Source organism: Rattus norvegicus, chromosome 15 (genome assembly GCF_036323735.1).
Source record: "Rattus norvegicus strain BN/NHsdMcwi chromosome 15, GRCr8, whole genome shotgun sequence".
NCBI lineage: Eukaryota > Metazoa > Chordata > Mammalia > Rodentia > Muridae > Rattus > Rattus norvegicus.
In genome coordinates this window covers 3,639,464-3,651,683 of record NC_086033.1, presented here as the reverse complement: position 1 = coordinate 3,651,683, position 12,220 = coordinate 3,639,464, and the positions used below count along the sequence as shown (strand labels likewise).

Below are 12,220 nucleotides of genomic sequence, written 5' to 3'. Positions count from 1 at the left end.
CGCCTGCGGCTGAGAGGAGTTACGCATGCGCCGCGTGCCCCTATGGCGTAGGACCTGGTCGGCTCCCCACTCGCCACAGGGCGGGGTTTAGTGCTGTCCGAGTGGGTCCAGTGTGGACATGGCCGCTCGCTACACCGAGGCGGTGTTGGCCGCCCTGGGGGTGCTCAGTGTCTGTTCGGCCAGCAGCAGCTCCGGGTCTGGGGCATCGGGGAAGGCGGGTGGGGAGGCTGAGTGGGCGGAGCCGTGGGATGGCGCGGTTTTCCGGCCGCCGGCTGCATTAGGAGCCGTGGGGATGACGCGCGGGCTGGGATCACCGCCGCCGGGGAACGCAGAGACCGTGGACCTACCAGTGTTGCTGTGGTGGAGTCCAGGCCTGTTTCCGCACTTCCCAGGTGACTCGGAGCGCATAGAGTGTGCGCTCGGCGCGTGCGTGGCGTCCCGGGATCGACGGGCGCGCGCCGACCCGCGGACGCGCGCATTGCTTTTTTACGGCACAGACTTCCGCGCGGCTGACGCACCCCTGCCGCGCCTGGCGCACCAGAGCTGGGCGCTCCTGCACGAGGAGTCGCCACTCAACAACTTCCTGCTGAGCCACGGCCCGGGCATCCGCCTCTTCAATCTCACGGCCACCTTCAGCCGCCACTCGGACTATCCGCTGCCGTTGCAGTGGCTGCCTGGGGCGGCCTATTTGCGCCGGCCCGCACCTCCGCTCCGGGAGCGCGCCGAATGGCGTCGCCGCGGGTACGCGCCGCTGCTCTATTTGCAGTCCCACTGCGACGTGCCTTCCGACCGGGACCGCTACGTACGCGAGCTCATGCGCTACATCCCGGTGGGTGAGAGAGCGGCGAGGCGGGGCGGGGGTGGGCCGGGCGAACGCCACACCCCGCTGACCGCCGTGCTCTGACTCGCTTAGGTGGATTCCTATGGCAAGTGCCTGCAGAACCGCGAGCCGCCCACCGTGCGGTTACAGGACACAGCTACGGCCACCACCGAGGATCCAGAACTCATGGCTTTTTTGTCCCGCTATAAGTTCCACTTGGCCATGGAAAATGCCATCTGCAATGATTACATGACAGAAAAACTGTGGCGCCCCATGCATCTGGGTGCTGTGCCTGTGTATCGTGGATCACCCTCTGTGAGGGACTGGATGCCCAATAATCACTCCGTCATCCTAATTGATGACTTTGAGTCCCCTCAAAAGTTGGCAGAGTTTATTGACTTTCTGGACAAAAACGATGAAGAGTATATGAAATACCTGGCGTACAAGCAGCCTGGGGGCATCACCAACCAGTTTCTTCTGGATAACCTGGAGCACAGGGAGTGGGGAGTGAATGATCCCATGTTGCCCAACTACCTCAATGGCTTTGAGTGTTTCGTCTGTGACCATGAACTGGCTCGGCTGGATGCCGAGAAAGCACATGAATCCTCTCCTAGGGACATTCCTGTCCTTGAGCCTCACATTGCTCAGTTGTCACACATGGACTGTCCAGTGCCTACCCCTGGCTTTGGGAAAGTCGAAGAGATTCCTGAGAACGACAGGTAAAGAGGTTGCTGCGATGCCCTGCAGCTCCCACACCAAACTACTTGTTTTTTTTTTGTTTTGTTTTTGTTTTTGTTTTTGTTTTTTTAATCGTGTTGGGGACTGTGAAAAAGACAATACAGGCTCACTTTGCTTTAAGGTGTCAGTGTAGTTGGGGGGCTGGGTGTGGTGGATACACCCGTTATCCCGGCGGTGTCTAGAGAGCATATAAAGTGGGCTATACATAACCTGATTGCCAAGCTGAGGTCCAGCACCTGAGCTGAGGACCCTTGGTGGGGAGGTGGGCAACAGAAAGACGAGTTTTGGCCGACTCATTAAGCCCAGGGTCTTCTGCATGCCCCGGGGAACATTTTCCCGCCTAGTCACACACCTCAGCCCAATAAGAGCATTTTGAAAGGATTTTTCTCACCTGCGGTAATCAACTAACCATACCAGAGCTTCACTCTGTAGCCTGGGTTGACCTCAAACTTGTGGTGATCCTCCTGTGCCGCCATACCCACGAAAAGCATTTGCATTTTTTTTTTTTTTGCGTGTGATGAGGTCAAGGCTTTGAGTATGCTAAGCAAGCAGGCCCTTGAGCTATACCCCCCCAGCCCTCCTTTTACTTTTAAGGTTTGTTTTTTTTTTTTTTTTTTTTTTTTTGGTTCTTTTTTTCGGAGCTGGGGACCGAACCCAGGGCCTTGCGCTTCCTAGGTAAGCGCTCTACCACTGAGCTAAATCCCCAGCCCCGGTTTTGTTTTTTTTTTTTAAGGTTTTTAAGATTGATATATGTATATAACATTCTGCCTGCATGTGCGCCTGCATGCCAGAAGAGGGCACCAGATCTCATTATAAATGGTCATGAGTCACCATGTGGTTGCTGGGAATTGAACTCAGAACCTCTGGAAGAGCAGCCACTTAACCACTGAGCCTTCTCTCCAGCCTCCTTTTACTTTTATATGCCCTCATCTATTCACTCTAAACAGAACTGAAGAAATGCTTTCTGTAGTTGTATAATTAATACTGAGGGTCAGTGTGGTAAAGGGAAGTGAGTCGAAAGCAGGATATACCTGCATTGGAAAAGGTGTGCATGGGAGGCAGAATGGGACAGGTTGAAACCACTCACAGCAAGCCACCACAATTAATTTGGAGAGCGATTTCTAGAATAGCTTGCAGAAAGTGACTTCAACAGCGGGTGTCAGCAGAGGCCTGCTGACATATGCTGCTGGCACTATAGGGTCTTGGTCCTGATATGGGAGCTTTTCAGTAAGATGCTGTCAGTTTATGCTGAATATATGATTTACTAGAAGAAAAATCAAAATATTAGGGAAATAGCCAGGGATTGTAGTGCATACCTGTAATTCTAATGCTAAAAAGACAGAGGCAGGAGTATCAGGGATTCCAGGTCATAGTTTGCCACACATGGTGAGTTTGAGGCCAGCCTGGGCTATTAGAGACCCTGTCCTACTAATCAAAGAAAATTCAGGTTATGCCCTTTCTACACACTAGATGTCACTATACCTTCATTTAGACTCTCAAATAACTGTCAAGATTAAAGCCATCCAAAGGCCTCCTTGCTTTCCTCTCGAACATCAGTTCCACACTCTGGACCCTTTGCAGTTCCTTCACGTTTGAGAGCTAGAGGCAAGTCTGCAGTGCCAGCCACTTTGGAGGACTATGATGTCTCTGTTTACGACCTACTCCCTATCTCTTGGACCAGAATTAGTTTTACTCCCAATCTCCTTGTCCTATCCAGAGGCCAATGTCTGCTTAATTTTTTATTTGTTTGATTTTTAAGACAGGGTTTTTTCAGTGTAGCCCTGGCTGTCCTGGAACTCAGAGATCCCCCTGCCTCTGTCTCCTGGGTGCTGAGGTTAAAAGTGTATGCCACCACATGGCCCTGCTTATGATTTCTTTGGGACCAGAAAGGCAGAGCCTATTACCGCTGTGTCTCCCCAGTTCACCTCCCACTCCTGTTTTGTCATTTCAGCTGGAAGGAAATGTGGCTACAAGATTACTGGCAAGGTCTCTATCAGGGGGAAGCTCTCACTGCCATGATCCACAACAATGAGACACAGCAGAGCAAATTTTGGGATTACGTACACGAGATCTTCATGAAAAGGAATAAAAATCTCTAACTGTCTTCATGCAAGAGCTGCTAACTTGGAAGACTTAAGGGGACTGCTTTACCTTGGTATCTAAGGCACACCCGCCTTTAGAGAATACTGTCCACTAGACTGTGGCCTGATGTTTTCACTAATCCTCCTGCCCTGTATTGGGGATTGGAACCCTGGGTTTTGAGAATGCTAGGCAAGTACCCCCAGCCCTCTCTACTGAATGGTATGGAGCCAGTGTCTCACCCTGTAGTAAGAGAGCTTCTCCTTAAAGAGAAGCAAAAGCCAGAAGCACCCATTTGACAAGTACACATGTCTGTAGCCATTTCATCATTTTAAATATGGGCAGGATGGTTCAGGATAGGATCTGTAAAACTTCTGTTTCTTTAAAGTGTCTTTAAACAGTGTCCGTCCCTCATCAGCTGTTACACTGGGGGTGGGAGGCAAAGCCTTATGTGCAGATGGGTTATTCTGTTTCTCTGCTCTTTTCTCCCTTGTGAGATAGGTCTCACTCCATGGCCAAAGCCAGCACCCAACTCTAGGCCTAACCGGCAATACCTGCCTCAGCCTCTAAGTAGGTGGGGCTACATTTATACAACACTACGCCCAGCTCTTCAAGTTACTTTAAAAAAATACTCGCACTGTCTTTAATATCAAATGTCTTTTAAGTAGCTTGCTCTCTCTGGCTTTAGGCTGTTTCCCCACAAACCGGAAAGGTAGACATTTCCATCATTCTTACTGCTTGGTTTTCTTGTTTAAGGTATATTTGGCATTCCTTCTCTTAGAAACAGATTAAGTAGCTAACACGACACTGATGTCAGTTGCCTTCAATCCATTCCTCAAATTCTCTCACATTCTTCTTTATGGCACTGAATCACGTTTTTGTTTTTTTGGTTTTTTTTTTGGTTTTTTTGTTTTTGTTTGTTTGTTTTGTTTTGTTGTTGTTTTGTGGTTCTGGGAAGGCAAGTATTCTATAAATTGAGTTACAGCTGCAACCCTAATACTGAGGGGTTTTGTGTGTATATGTATGTGGTTTTTGTTGTTTGTTTTTTAATAAGGTCAGCCCAAGGCCCCCAGTTCAAACAGACTGAAGAAAGCAAGGGACTTAAGTCACCGTTTAGTGGCTAGCTAAGAGAGATGGCTCAGCAGTTAAAGAGCACTGACTGCTCTTCCAGAGGTCCTGAGTTCAGTTCCCAGCAACCACATGGTGGCTCACAACCATCTGTAAAGGGATCCGATGCCCTCTTCTGGTGTGTCTGAGGACAGCTAGCTAAATAAAACTTTAGATTTGGGGTTGGAGAGATGGCTTCATTGTTAAGAGCACTGGCTACTCTTAGATGGCCGAGTTTGATTCCCAGCACCTACACAGCAGCTGACAACTGTCTGTAACTCCAGCTCCAGGGGAATTAGATACCTGTGTGTCTTACTTCTGTGGGTACCAGATATGAACGTGTTGCACACAGATTCAAGCAAAACTTCCATATATATCGAGAACAACCAAAAGTGCAGATTTGAAGATGTAGGCGAACTGCCTACTGCCGTGGACACTGGGAGCTTTTCTGGGGCAACAAGAAAGATTGCCTTGGACCTTGGAGCTACGCTTACTGCATTGATGGTTTAACTCTTGAGAAGTCTCCTGGTTTATCATCGTATCTTGATTGTAAACTACAGATGTCTGTGAATCCACGTCCGTAAAGATGGATACGTATATGCCCGTTAGATGCTTTAAGCAACAAGGCTTCGTGGTTAATATTGTGACATCTGAGGATGTAACTGAGAAAAGCTTTAACACAGGTGGGAATTACATTGCCGAAGTTTTTGTTTTCCATTGTGTGTGTGCTGGAGACGGATCCTAAGGCTTCTGTGCATGCTTAGCCTGCGCTCTGGCTCTGCCTCTGAGCTGTGTACCCCAGACCTTTATTTTGATCTTTAGTAAAACATGTCTTCAGTAATAGCATGGGGAACTGTTTTACCTATTTTGGTTTTTGTTCTTTTGGAGAGAACAAGATGTTAAGAAGTGGGTCCATTGCGGGTTGGGGATTTAGCTCAGTGGTAGAACGCTTGCCTAGCAAGCACAAGGCCCTGGGTTCGGTCCCCAGCTCCAAAAAAAAAAAAAAGAAGTGGGTCCATGAGTGCTAGGCCAACTTGGGTTACAGTGGCAAGACTGTCTCAAAAAACAAAGTTAAAATTTTATAGTACAGATGGTTGTGCATGCTCTTAGTTTCAGCATTCCAGCACTTTGGGAGGCAAAGTCGTGGAGCGAGTGTTCCAGGCTAGCCAGAGCTCTGTGTTGAGACCCCCCCATCTCAATAAATAAATAAACACAAATAAATATCAAGTCAGAGGATTCTGATTCCCAAGCAAGTCCTCAGTTTCAGTGCAGGCGCTGACTCCTGTAGCAAAGTGTCACCCAGGTGCAAGCCTGAGTCAGAGACGCAGATGTGATGTGGGGCAGGAAGGGTAAGTGATGGTTATGCAGGTGGGGTCCTGTTTACCCCACCGGCTCACAGGGACGCTCACTCACTCTAGCACTTTATGCAACGTGAGCCAGCTGTTCCTGAATGCTTAGTCTGCTTTCTGCTCAGTGCTGCCCAGACCTCCTTTATCCCTGTCATTATGTAAATAATCATAAAAGACCAGGGCAGATCGGGTGCTACGTTTCTCCAAGGGAAAGAACTACAAATAACCGCATAGTACTATACCAAGGAAAAAGCTCTACTTTCCACACGAAAAAAGCAACAAGAGCTTTTTCCAGTCCGAGGCTCAGCTACCTGTGTGCTGCAGGTGACCGGGATGAGTGGTGGAGGTCGCTCATCCGAGTCTTTTATGGCAGGTGTTACTATTTTTATTATCTCAGGTTTCATTTTATATAATAAACTGCTTTTTACAGTATCTCCTACCTGGTTACTTTATTGACCTTGTTTATTACGTGCATGTGTGTACTGTGTACTACTGTGCACCTGTGCATGTCAGAAGAGTCCACTTTCTTTCTACCATGGGGTCTTCAGGGACTGAACTCATCAAAACTTAGTGGCAACACCTCTGTTCACCAATTGAGACATTTTGCTGGCCTGTATTTGCTTACTTTGGCGGTGGTTGAGGGTGATAAAGTTGGAGACTTGTAAAAAACAATGGTAAACGCCTTTCCTTGTTTCATTATTTTGTTCGTTTTTTTCTTTAAGGCAGGGATGTGTTGTGTGGCCCTGGCTTGCCTAGTACTCATTATATGTAACCTAGGCTGGTTTCAAACCCTTAATCTGTCTCCTGCCTCAACTTCCCAAATTCTTGAATTGTAGGCATATGCCATGTCTGGTACAACTATTTTCAGGCACTAGAGATTAGTAATGAATAAAATACACAAATGCTCCTTTTATTTTTAAATTTTTTATTTTTTTTGGCCTTGCGCTTCCTAGGCAAGCGTTCTACCACTGAGCTAAATCCCCAACCCCCATTTTTAAATATTTTTAAAGAGATATTTAAAAATATCTTTTCGTGCTTGCTTCAGCAGCATATATACTAAAATCGGATGATATACAGACTATTAGAAGGTCCCTGCTCAAGGATGACACACAAATCCATCAAGTGCTGCATATTTTTGTAAAGTGAATTAAAAAAATTAGCAAATGCAAATTAACGTTTGAGAAAGAAAGTTTTCCCTGTGTGTGCATTCAAGCTGGAGGTAGAGGTAATTGTAAGCCCTGAGAGATAGAAGCTGGAAACCAAACTGAGTCCTCTGGAAGAGCTAGCACAGAGCTACCTCTCCAGCCCGAACTAAGATTGCAAAGTAGATGTTGGGGTAGACAAAGTCACAAACATTACAACTGTGTGTGGTGGGTGCTGTGATGGCTGCTGGTATAGGGTGTGGCAAGAGGGAAACCCCCTCTGATGTGAACCCTGTATTAATATTGAGATTCGCCAGAAAAAACAAGTCCACCATTTGGGGATAAATTTAAAGCAATCTTTATTAGATACTAAATACTGACTAAAAGTCAGGACCATTCCCCGGAATTTCCCTCCTGAGATTGGCCTCAAGCTACATAACTGAGGAAGAAAGCCATCCATTTAGGTTGTCAAGGGAGAATTCCAAACATTTGTGGTAAATAATTTCAACAACAAAGTACCTATGCAAATACATCTTGCTCTAAAGTAGACATGATATAAACTACAGGACTGCTGGATTCCGTTTTCCATTAGCAGAAATGTCTTGGGAATTAATTTGTAAATACCAAAGAATTCATAGCACATCCTTTGACTTGGTTTTGTAAACAATTAAAAGTCAAACATTAAGTCCAACAAGTCACAACAGGGGATCTATAAAAAGAAATATAAATGTTAAGGCAACCATTATTTTATTATTTTGGTTTTTCGCTACAGGGTTTCCCTGTGTAGCCCTGGCAGTCCTGGAGACCAGGCTAGCCTCGAACTCATAGAGATCCGCCTGCCTTTGCCTCCCCACTGCTGAGATTTAAAGGCGAGCGCCACCACCTCCTGGCAAAAGGAATCATCATTCTCACAACTGTTAAAAGTTCTTTGCTTTTAAAAAGCAAAAAAATTAAAAAAAAAAAAAAAAGTTCTTTGCAACCCAACATTCAGAACTACAGCCCCAGAGAACCCGACGCCTTCTCCTGGCCGCCACAGACACAGCACCCACGTGGAACCCACACAGACACAGATTCACAAACAAGTGGCAGCCTCGGACATGGAGCCCTTGAGTCTTGCCCTGTCCTGAGCCCGTAAAGGGCGCGCACATCCTAATTTGGTGTCGGCTGTTGGCCCGACGGGGTCCCGATCGAGCGTCACTGTGGGACTAAGACCCGGAAAGAGCGCGCACAGCTGGTCGTAGGCCGCACGCCCAGCGCGTAGAGGTCAAGAGGGGTCACGCACGGTGCCGCGGAGCTTACTGGGAACGTTGTGCAAAATGGCGACGCCCAGTTTACGCGGCCGCCTTGCGCGGTTTGCGAACCCGGGGAAACCTATCCTGAAACCCAACAAGCCTCTTATCTTAGCTAATCGCGTTGGGAACCGACGCCGAGAGAAGGGCGGTGAGCACTTGGAGTGGGAGAGGCCGGGTAATATCGGGGGAGAGGTGTTAGGTCGGCCTGTGACTGAAGGTCCCCCAGTTCTTCCCCTCCAGAGGCAACTTGTATCACGGAGATGTCAATGATGATGGCTTGCTGGAAGCAGAATGAATTCCGCGACGAGGCGTGCAGGAAAGAGATCCAGGACTTCTTCGATTGTTCTTCCAAGGCTCAGGTGATGTCTGCCTCCTAGGGTGCCGTCTTGGGAAGAGACAAGGAAATAAAAAAAAAAAACAAAACGGTTCACACTGCCTTGCGCTGCATTATGCATAGTCTCCCATTCATCTGGGACTGGCTCACCCTCACCAAAGTGAGAAAAGCTAAGCTTTGACGAAGGTTGATCTTCAGTAATTTGCTAGCCAGAATAGTAGTGTCAAATGATAACAATCATTTGTTCATCTCAAATCCCTTTAAATCCCCGTTTTGTTGCTTTGGGTTTCTTGTTTGTTCTTAGTGTGTGTGTGTCCTGCATGTATGCATGTGTGTAAGTGCTTGCATGTTTGAATGTGCAGGGACACATCCGTGGGTACTTGTGCTGCATGGTGGTCTGAGGCAAATGTCTGGAATTTTCCTCCATTTCTCTTCCACTGTATTCTTTGAGGCAGGGTCTCTTGGGGTTTGGAATATTATAAAAATTGTGGGTCTAGGGTCAGAATAAGTTGAAGAACTGTTACTATTTTTTTTTTTCTTCTGTTGTGTTTTCAGGAAGCTGGGAAGATGAGATCAATCCAGGAGACTCTGGGACAGTCTGGAAGTTTACCTCCCCACAAAATGACTAAGTTGTTACAGAGATTTCCCAATAAATCTCATCTGAGCTGAAAATGGAGAAACATTTTCAACGAACTCTCATTTCTGAAAGCTACACAGAGGCGTATTAGGGATGTTTGCATGCATTGCCATGCGTTTTTGAAGGGTAAAATGAGGCAAAACACTCAATTTTGCTCTTCTGAATGAATCGTGTTCTGGATACGTGTCTTGAAATAAAACCCTCTAAAAAGAAATTGGCCATTTCTTCTAATTAGCTCCTCCTCCTCCTTCTCCTCCTCACACCCCCAACCCCATCCTGAAGATGAACATCTTGGCCTTTCCCACCATTGGGCAAGCACCCAACTACTGAGCTAACCCTTAGCACGTCCTTTCTTGAGCTCTATAATCTCCCCTAGACCTGGAAGTTCTTTACTTCCTGGCATGGTTTTCTTTCTTCCTTCCTTTCTTCCTTCCTTTCTTTCTTCCTTTCTTTCTTTCTTTCTTTCTTTCTTTCTTTCTTTCTTGTTCTTTACTTCCTGGCATGGTTTTCTTTCTTTCTTCCTCTTTCTTTCTTTCTTTCTTTCTTTCTTTCTTTCTTTCTTGTTCTTTACTTCCTGGCATGGTTTTCTTTCTTCCTCTTTCTTTCTTTCTTTCTTTCTTTCTTTCTTTCTTTCTTTCTTTCTTTCTTTCTTGTTCTTTACTTCCTGGCATGGTTTTCTTTCTTTCTTCCTTTCTTTCTTTCTTTCTTTCTTTTTTTCTTTCCTTCCTTCCTTCCTTCCTTCCTTCCTGGCATGGTCTTCTTTCTTCCTTCCTTCCTCTCCCTCTCTCTCCTTCCTTCCTTCCTTCCTTCCTTCCTGGCATGGTCTTCTTTCTTCCTTCCTTCCTCTCCCTCTCTCTCCTTCCTTCCTTCCTTCCTTCCTGGCATGGTCTTCTTTCTTCCTTCCTCTCTTTCTCTCTCTCTCCTTCCTTCCTTCCTTCGAGTTTCTCTGTGTAGCTTTGGCTATCCTGTAACTCACTCTGTAGATCTGCCTGCCTCTCTCTCCCGACTGCTGGGATAAAGGCGTGTGCTACCACTTCCCAGTACAAATATGCTCTTGATCCAAGTCTGGAAGTCCTGTTGCTTTTCAAGTCCTTTACATGGTTTGGTCCCTTGTCTTCTGATACATAAATGGCAGTGAAGCCTCTGTATGCAGAGCTGTTTTACCATCAGCTCTATTTAGTGAGTGCGTCCTTCACAAGTAGTCTGTCCAAGTGCATGCACGGATAGCCCAGAGAGTCCATAGAAACATTTTATCTGAGTTGTACAGTTAGTGTTTTTTGGGGGCCTGAAGAGATGACTTAGCATTTAAGGGTGCTTGCTGCTTTTGCAGAGGACTGGCATTGGGTTCAACAGCAACCATGCTAGGTACCTGCCTCACAACTTCCTGTAATGAGCACCAGGGGACCTGGTGTCCTTTTCTGGTTGCCGGCAAGTGCACTTTTATATATACAATAAAAACATGTACGGGATATGGTGGTTCTACCACTTTGGATATGCGCCCAGGGAGTAGCACTATTAGGAGGTGTGGACTTGTTGGAATAGGCGTGTCACTATGGGAATGAGCTTAAGACCCTCATCCTAGCTGCCTGGAAGTTAGTCTTCTACTAGCAGCCTTCTGATGAAGATGTAGAACTCTCAGCTCTGCCACACCATGCCTGCCTGGACACTGCCATGCTCCAGCCTTGATGATAATGGACTGAACCTCTGAACCTGTAAGCCAGCCCCTTGGTCATGGTGTCTGTTCACAGTAATAAAACCCTAACTAAAACAATGGTACATACCCTTTTTCCCACTACTTAGAAGGCAGGCAGGCAGGTCTCTGAGCAATGCCATAAAGAGAATCTGCCTCAAAAAAACAAAACAAAAACTTTTTTTTTTTAAAAAGTTACTTTAAAAAAAAAATCAAACAAACAGCCTGGCAGTTGGCTCACACCTTAAATCCAGCACAGCAGATCTCTGAGTTCAAGGCCAGCCAGGACTACACAGTGAAAATGTGTCATAGAAACTCCCAAAAAGAAAATTAAAAAGTAAAAATTACGAATGGATTACATACTCTGGCCAGTCTTGCTGAATGGATACATAAGCAATACTATGTTATAAATTTGGTAATTACCTTTAAGGAATTTGAAGGTGGTGTTTTTCATGTCCCCTCTGGCAGCTATTTTCTCTCTCTACTAAATAATCAGGTAGAGTAGACTGTCACATCTCAGTATTTCAGTGACTTTCCACTTAGTTCTCCCAAGTTGTAGAACTGCGATTTGGTAGGTAATTCATTGTAAAGTACTGTCTGTTTTTTCTTACATTCTCCTGTTTGTTCAAAGTATTTAAGGTCCTCTGGTAACTAACCTTTTCTTGGTTAGCTCATAGTATTAATGTTGTAGAGAAATGAGAGTTCTCTATGGTCTGTTGTGATAATTACTACAGTGAAGAGGGCTCTTTCTTCCTTATCGCTCAATAGCTAGATGTCCCCCTAGTCCTGTATTCCACTATAACTATCTGGGTCTGCAAGCTGGGTCTTTTAGTTATATGAAGAAATTCAATATCCAATTTTGGATATTTTAGACTAAGGAGTCTTAATCTAGGGTCAGTAGATTCCCATAAGTATGTGAACTGGGATGAGGAGAAATATATCTAGCCACAGCAACAGACAGTAGCATTAGTGTCCATAAAATAATCAAGAGAGGTGGGTGGTGACATAGAACCCAGGGTTTCGTAGGCAAAC

The 12,220-nt window shown here is 46.1% G+C and overlaps 2 protein-coding genes and 1 non-coding gene across 3 annotated transcripts; all 3 read left to right on the top strand.

Annotated features, from left to right (window-relative positions):
• Positions 1 to 101: 101 nt before the first annotated feature.
• On the top strand, positions 102 to 3,662 carry Fut11 (fucosyltransferase 11). Its single transcript, NM_173308.2, has 3 exons — positions 102 to 829; positions 914 to 1,539; positions 3,510 to 3,662. The coding sequence occupies exons 1-3, from the start codon at positions 119 to 121 to the stop codon at positions 3,655 to 3,657; spliced, it is 1,485 nt and encodes a 494-aa protein (NP_775430.2). The 5' UTR covers positions 102 to 118; the 3' UTR covers positions 3,658 to 3,662.
• Positions 3,663 to 7,125: 3,463 nt separating this feature from the next.
• Positions 7,126 to 7,230, top strand: LOC120097193 (U6 spliceosomal RNA). Its single transcript, XR_005494435.1, has one exon. It is a non-coding gene; the product is annotated as a U6 spliceosomal RNA (small nuclear RNA).
• Positions 7,231 to 8,528: 1,298 nt separating this feature from the next.
• On the top strand, positions 8,529 to 9,711 carry Chchd1 (coiled-coil-helix-coiled-coil-helix domain containing 1). Its single transcript, NM_001108369.1, has 3 exons — positions 8,529 to 8,675; positions 8,768 to 8,886; positions 9,417 to 9,711. Exons 1-3 carry the CDS (start codon positions 8,552 to 8,554, stop codon positions 9,528 to 9,530), a joined length of 357 nt encoding a protein of 118 aa, NP_001101839.1. The 5' UTR covers positions 8,529 to 8,551; the 3' UTR covers positions 9,531 to 9,711.
• The last annotated feature ends 2,509 nt before the right edge of the window (positions 9,712 to 12,220 follow it).